At 20.6% G+C, this 7,500-nt stretch overlaps 5 protein-coding genes across 5 annotated transcripts in view; 2 read left to right on the top strand and 3 right to left on the bottom strand.

Moving 5' to 3' along the window:
• The window catches only part of xrcc4 (hypothetical protein), a gene marked incomplete at both ends in the record, with an annotated part of 1,469 nt that extends 1,068 nt beyond the window's left edge, over positions 1-401 (top strand). The window contains one exon of the mRNA XM_637113.1: positions 1-401. This exon is cut by the window's left edge and continues 816 nt beyond it. Coding sequence (XP_642205.1) covers positions 1-401 — 401 coding nt within the window.
• A 372-nt stretch (positions 402-773) lies between these two features.
• eIF1a (eukaryotic translation initiation factor 1A) lies at positions 774-1,346 on the bottom strand (the record flags this gene model as incomplete). Its single annotated transcript, XM_637114.1, has 2 exons — positions 774-790; positions 938-1,346. The coding sequence occupies 2 exons, from the start codon at positions 1,344-1,346 to the stop codon at positions 774-776; spliced, it is 426 nt and encodes a 141-aa protein (XP_642206.1).
• A 1,148-nt stretch (positions 1,347-2,494) lies between these two features.
• On the bottom strand, positions 2,495-2,873 carry DDB_G0278207 (hypothetical protein; the record flags this gene model as incomplete). Its single annotated transcript, XM_637115.1, has 3 exons — positions 2,495-2,503; positions 2,541-2,634; positions 2,686-2,873. The coding sequence occupies 3 exons, from the start codon at positions 2,871-2,873 to the stop codon at positions 2,495-2,497; spliced, it is 291 nt and encodes a 96-aa protein (XP_642207.1).
• A 100-nt stretch (positions 2,874-2,973) lies between these two features.
• DDB_G0278209 (hypothetical protein) lies at positions 2,974-5,082 on the top strand (the record flags this gene model as incomplete). The annotated part of the gene is made up of 1 exon (XM_637116.1): positions 2,974-5,082. The coding sequence occupies one exon, from the start codon at positions 2,974-2,976 to the stop codon at positions 5,080-5,082; it is 2,109 nt and encodes a 702-aa protein (XP_642208.1).
• Positions 5,083-5,208: 126 nt separating this feature from the next.
• On the bottom strand, positions 5,209-7,248 carry DDB_G0278211 (hypothetical protein; the record flags this gene model as incomplete). Its single annotated transcript, XM_637117.1, has 1 exon — positions 5,209-7,248. One exon carries the CDS (start codon positions 7,246-7,248, stop codon positions 5,209-5,211), a length of 2,040 nt encoding a protein of 679 aa, XP_642209.1.
• Positions 7,249-7,500: the final 252 nt, after the last annotated feature.

Here is a 7,500-nt window from a genome sequence, read left to right on the forward strand (position 1 = left end):
CATTATTAGATTTACTTAGTAATGATTATGATTCTTATTATAATGTACCTACAAATGTAAGAAAGAAGTTTAAACCCACCCCAACCCTGACCACAACAACAACGACGACGACAACAACAACTACTGCATCCATAATCAAAACACCAACAAAGAAAAGAAATAGTATATCACCACAAAAATCACCTCATCACCATCGTAATATTAATATTAAAAAAAATAATAATAATAATAATCCTTCCTCTCCTATGAAAAAATATAATGCGAATGGTACCTTAATACCAAATAATAATATTAATTCTTTAATTCCAATCACCCCAATGAAATCGAAATCAAAGTTATTTAATTTTAATGATGATGATAACCATGACATTGGAGCTTCTGAATTATTAAATGATCTTTAACCTCAAATAAAAACCAAATAATCTAAAGATTTATTTTTAAAGAAAAAAAATAAAAAAAATTGGAAACACAACAAATAAAATAAAAGTAGATTCAATTCTTTCTTTTTTTTTTTTTTTTAAAAACTATATAGCATAATACTATATTTTTATCTTTTTTTTTTTTTTTTTTTTTTATTTTTTTTTTTATATCTTTTTTTTTTTTTTAATTTTTATAACCAATCCTTATCCTTTTTTTTTTTTTGTTTCAATAAAAAAAAAAAAAAGAGTTAAATGTTGTTTTTTTTTTTTTGGGGGGGATAATTTTGCTCTGTTACTATTATACTACAGCATTAAATACTGTTTAATATTTCTATATATAAATAATGTCTTTGTTTAAAGAGTATCAATATCTAAAATAAATAATAAAAAAAAATAAAAAAAGAGAAAAATGAAATTTTAAAGGTTAGTGAAAGTGTTTAATTTTGTTTTTTTTTTTTTTTTTAAAAAAATTTATTTATATAAATGGGCTATTTTTTAAAAAAAAAAAAAAAACTTACCGATATCATCTTCAGCAACGAATTCGAATGGAATATCTTCAACATCATCAAATGCATCAGTTTCATTAATTCTAGCGGTTTCTGGTAATTCACCATAAGTTTTAAGATTACGAGCTTCATCGACATTGTAACGAAGGATAACATCAGCTTTATCATTTTGGTAGTCTCTAAGTTGAATTAAAATGATATCACCATTGTTGATCCATTCCTTCTTTCTTAATCTACCACTAATGTGACATAAACGTTTTTCACCATCAAAACAAGAGGCTTCTAAACGACCATTACCTAACATTCTTAATACTTGAGCATATTCTTGGCCTTCTTCTTTGAATTGAAGTTCTCTCTTTTGTTCATTCTCGTTCTTACCTCTTCTACGATTTTTACCACCTTTTCCCTTATTCTTAGGCATTTTATATGTTTAAATTCTAAAATTTATTTTATAAATAATAAAAAAAAAAAATTAAATTAATATTGTTTTTTTTTTTTATTATTATGTTTTTAAAACTATAACAAAAATGGTTTATGAATTCCAAAAGAAAGATATTATTATTATTATGATATAAAACACACGCACTCTATTTCGTTTTAAAAAAAATTATTTAAGTTTTATTTTTTATTTTTTTTTATAACAAATAATTAATTCGGTTGTTTGTTAAATTTATAAATGTGTTTAAGTGTTTGTTAAAAAAAAAAAAGTAAAAAAATAAACAAAAAATTTTAAAAAATGAAATTAAAAAAAAAAAAAAAAAAAAAACAATTAAAAAAAAAGAGAAAAATAAAATAAAAAAAAATAAAATAAAAAAAAACAATTATAATTTTAAAATTATAATAACACAAACCACACACACAACAATTTTGTTGAATAGTTTTTTTTTTTTTAATTTTTTATATTTTGGTGTTAAAATCTATTTTTTTGTTTTTTTAATATTGAACATTGTTTTTTCTGTTTTTTCTGTTTTTTCTTTCTTTAATTTAATAAAAAAAAACCTATAAAAAAATCGTACATATAAATTCCAAAACTTACGATAAATATGGTGGAAAAAAAAAAAAAAAAAAAAAAAAAAAAAAAAAAAAAAATTTATTGTTCACAAAAGAGAAAAAAAATTGAAAAAAAATTGAAAAAAATAAAAATAAAATAAAAATAAAATAAAATAAAAAAAAAAAATTGAAACTTTTTTTTGGTGATTTGAAATGAAATATTTTTAGTTTTTCATCCTTGTCCAACAAATAATGTGAATTTGAAAAAAAAAATAATAGAAAAAAAAAGAAGAGTAGGAAAAAAAAAATAAAATAAAATTAAAAATAAAAATGAAAATAAAAAATAAAAAATAAATAAAACAAAGTAGGTGGTGTCCAGATGGTTTATCATTTTTTTTAGGTGGCTTGCTTCAAACAATCCTTTTTTAGACAGAAAGGGGAAAAGGTGAAAAAAAAAAAAAAAAAAAAAATTTAGTATTACAATTCTAAATTACTAAATGAAATAGAATCCGCTTTTGAAGTATTATTAAATAAGGAAAAAAAAAAAAAAAAAAAAATATACATATATATACATTATAATTAACATTTCTTATAATAAAAAAAAAAAAAAAATAAAAAAATAAACAAAATAAAATAAAAAAAAAAAAAGTGTTTGTATGAAAACAAAATGATCGGAAACAAATTTTTTTTTTTTTTTTTTTTTTTTTTTTTTTTTTTCACTTTTTTTAATATTTTTTTTTTTTTTTTTTTTTTTTTTTTTTTTTTAATACACAACAACCCAAATATTATTATTATTATTATTATTATTATTATTATTATTATTATTATTATTATTATTATTATTATTATTATTATTATTATTATTATTATTATTATTATTATTATTATTATTATTATTATTATTATTATTATTATTATTATTATTATTATTATTATATACATATATACTTATATACATATATTTTTTTTTTTTAAAAAATTTATTTGTTTTAATAATTTTTTTTTTTTTATTTTTTTTATTATTTCAAAAAAAAAAAAAAAAACAGGAAAAACAAACAATGAAAAAAGTTTATCAAGATGAAGAGTTTTCTTTCTTTGAAATTGGTGGTAAAAAAATAGCAGATTTATATGTAAGAGATATTATAACTGAAATAAGAAAGAGAGGTAAAGAAATAACAGGTTTGGGGCTTAAAAGTAAATATGAACTACTATGTATTTTGGTAAACAGAATGAAAGAAGAGAATCCTAGTTTAAATATTCCACCAAAGAAAAGAGTATTAGATTTTGGATCATTATCATCTACTACTAGTAATGGCATTCTTCAAGATTCAAATAAATTCTTTAAAAAAGATAATACACATCAACATCAACAACAACAACAACAACAACAACAACAACAACAACAACAACAACAACAACAACAACAACAACAACAACAACACAGTAATAATAGTGATGATGATGATGATACTCATAATTATAATGATGATAGTGATGAATCTGATGATGAATATATCATTACAGAGGAAGAAGAGATTGAACTACATAAAAATCTTAATTTAGGTGATGATGAGAATTTATTAACATTAGAAATTAAATTATTGGAATCACAATTAGAGAATAAAAAATTTAGAAAATCTTTACTTTTAAAAGATAAAAAAATAAAACATTTGGAAAATATAATTCAACAACAACAACAACAACTACTAGAACAACAACATCAACAACAACAACAACAACAACAACAACAACAACAACAACAACAACAACAACAACGACAAGAAGAAGAACAACAAAAAGAACAACAACAAAAAGAAGAACAAGAACAAGAACAATCTTCTCTTAAAAATAATTTAAAATTTAAAGATGGAGCTAATTTATTTTCTATTGAATCAATATCAAACTTGTATAACAAAATATTAAATGAATTTAATTTCAAAAAGATTATTACGGAATTTGGTGATTCTTCATTAAAAATTCATGAAGAATTTGTAAAATTTATAATTTTAAAATCAATTAATTTAAACCATAATAATAATAAAAATAATAATAAAAATAATAATAATAATAATAATAATAATAATAATAATAATAATAATAATAATAATAATAATAATAATAATAATAATAATAATAGTAGTAATAACTTACCAAACGGTGATGTAAATAAAAACAATAATAATAACGGCGAAATAATAGAATTGGTACCACCTCCAAAGATAGATGAATTTTGGAAATTAATGGTATTGGATACAGTTGGATACCAACAATTTTCAAATATTTTGGGTGCAAAGGTGAATTATGATACAGATATTAATCCAACAAGAAAAGGATACCAAAGGTTAAAAGATATGAAAAATCTGTATTTTCCTCCTCCCCCTTCAACCACAGAACTAACTACTGATGAAATCTGGCCAAATCATTATTTATTACCAATACAACCATCACCACAAAAACAACATATACAAAAGCAACAACTACCATCATCATCATCATCATCATCATCATCATCATCATCATCATCATCATCACAACAACATCAACAACATCAACCACAACATAAACAACAACATCAACTACAACAGATACAAGAGCAACAACCACAACAACAACAACATCAACAGCAACAACATCAACAACCACTACAACAACAGATACAGCAACAACAACAACAACAGCAACAACATCAACCACAACAACAACATCAACCACAACAACAACAACAACAACAACAACCACAACAACAACAACAACAACAACAACAACAACAACAACAACAACAACAACAACAACAACAACAACAACAACAAAAAAAACAACAACAACAACATCAACAACAAAAGAATAAAGAAAATAATAAAGAAAATAATAAAGAAAATAATAAACAAAATAATAAAGAAAATAATAAATTAAATGATAATAATTTAAATATTGAAGTACATGAAGATGAAGGTAATAGAATAATTAATTTTTTGATTTCACCAGATACTCCATTAAGGAATCTATTTGTAGCATATGCAAAAGAAATTGGTGAAAATTTTAATTCTTTTAAATTTTATTTTGGTAATGAATTATTATGTCAAAATGAAACACCTTCTCAATTATTAATGAGAAATGGTACAAAAATACAAGCATTTTATTTAAACAAAAAAGAAATTAAAAAGTAAAAATAATAATAAACATATGTATATAGTTTTTTTTTGTTTTTTTTTTTCAAACACATTAAAAGTTTTACACTTATATATTTTTTATTATTATTACTTTTTTTTTTTTTTTTTTTTTTTTTTTTTTTTTTAATATAACCTTAAAAGGTGTGATAAATTATTATGATTTGTAAAAAAATTATCAATGAATTTTCTATTATATCTTGAAGTTAAAATACGAGTAAATGATTTTGGGAATGATAAATTATCAAGTTTTGGACAACCAGATTCGAATGATAGACTAATGAGTGAACTTGGTAAAGATTGATTTGAAAATTCTTTAAAATAAGATTTATGAAATACTATTGATTCAATTGAAGATGGTAATGCATTTTCAAGTATTTGTTGAGTGTAGTCGTCAAAGAATTCAATGGATTTCAAAGTTGTGCTTGGTAAATAGCCAATTTCAAATACTCTATTAAAGTATCTTGCACATTTAAGTTTAGTAATTGGTAATTGTGATAGTGGGATTGAGTCGAAATGAAAATCCCTTATTGTCAACTCCAACTCTTCAATGGTCTCGCCATTCAATGGTAAAAGATCCCTTGTCAAAATTTGGGTAAAAAACTGCCCGAATTTCAGTGATTTCAAATTCACACAACCTTTAATCGATAGTTTCTGATTAAACATTTCACCAAAATGTAATAGTTTAATCGATTTTGGTATTACTGAAATTGGTTGATTAAATAATGAAGATGATTTAAATTTTAAGATTTCCAATTTAGTTAGCCCATTTAAAGCATAGGTAAAACTTTCATCATTAAATTTTGAACCAATTTCTAAATGAATTAAACCAGTTGGTAAAATATCATCACCTAATGAATTTGTAAAACTGTGTGGTAGAATCAACTTTTTTAAAGATTTAGGTAACGTTTCCTTTTTAAAATTACCATTCCAATCTTCAAATGATAATGATTCTAAATTTATGAATTCATTTAAAAAATCAATACTTTTTGATGATTCTAAATTTTTATAAAAATGTATTGATTTTATTAATGGTTTAAAATCAATAAAATTATCATTATCATTATTATCATTATTATCATTATTATCATTAAATTCATTATTATAATTAAATTCATTATTATTAAATAAATTAAATAAATTATTTAAAGAAGGTAAAATATTTTCTAATCCATGATAATCTGAAAATTGAATTTCTTTTAAGCTTGATGGAAACCATGATGATGATGATGATGATGGGTTTTGATTTAAATTATGAAATTCAATATTAAATAAACGATTTGTTTTTGAATTACCAATTTTTAAAATTTGAATATTTGAATTTGAGAGTATTTCTTTACCAATATGATTATCTGAATAAAATAATAGATCTGGTATAAGTAGTTTCAAAGTTTTTAATGATTGAGGAAGTTTTTTAATATCACCTCTTTTAATACATTCTCTACCAATTGCAAGTATTTCTAAATTTGGTAATTCTGAAATAATTTCAAATTGTTTAATTCTAGTATTTGATAATCTTAATGTTTTCAATGAATTTGGAAATTGGAAAGACTCTTTTGAAATTTTATTTGAAAAATCTGATAATTTAAAATATTCTAATTTATTTGGTAATTTAATTGGAATTGTTATTGTTGTTATATTTGGTGTATTATTCCTCGTCATTCCAAAATTAAAATCATCATCGCCATCAATATTATTATGATAAATATAATTTGTTATTGTTGAAGAATCTTTTTTAAATTTTAATTTCTTTAAATTAATTAATTTTTGAAATCCTTTTGATTGATCTAATAGGTAATATCGGAAATGTGAACTAAATATTAATGTGGTCAATGAATGAGTTGGTAAAATTTCACTTAAATCTTTTTCGAAATTTAGTGGTGAAAATGAATTTGAAAATTCTAAACATTCAATATTTGTATTCTTTAAAATGGTATCTAATGAATATTTATCACCACCTAATTCATAATCTTCATTTGATAAATTTAAATGAATTGATCTTAATAATTGTATATCACCTTTATAATTTTTTAATTGAAAAAGTGTTAATGATTGTTGTTTATAATTATTATTAATTATCCTTAATTGATTAAATAAACAATTTTTAATTATTAAATTTCTAAAAATTTTTAAAAATAAATTATTATAATTATTATTATTATCCATTTTTATAAAAAATTAAAAAATTAAAAAAACAAAAAAAAAAGAAAAAAAAAAAAAAATCTAAAAAATGGTTTTGAGACCATTGTCGGAAAAAAAAAAAAAAAAATATATTTAAAAAAAAAAATATATTTAAAAAAAAAAATGAAAATTAATTGGAATGAGTTGAAGTGGATAGCATTGAATTGTTTATTTTAAAAATATTAAATATTGTGTTTCAAATTTTATTATTATTATTACTATAATTATAATTTTTTT

The sequence above is a fragment of the Dictyostelium discoideum genome, assembly GCF_000004695.1.
Source record: "Dictyostelium discoideum AX4 chromosome 3 chromosome, whole genome shotgun sequence".
NCBI classification, from domain to species: Eukaryota; Evosea; class Eumycetozoa; order Dictyosteliales; family Dictyosteliaceae; genus Dictyostelium; species Dictyostelium discoideum.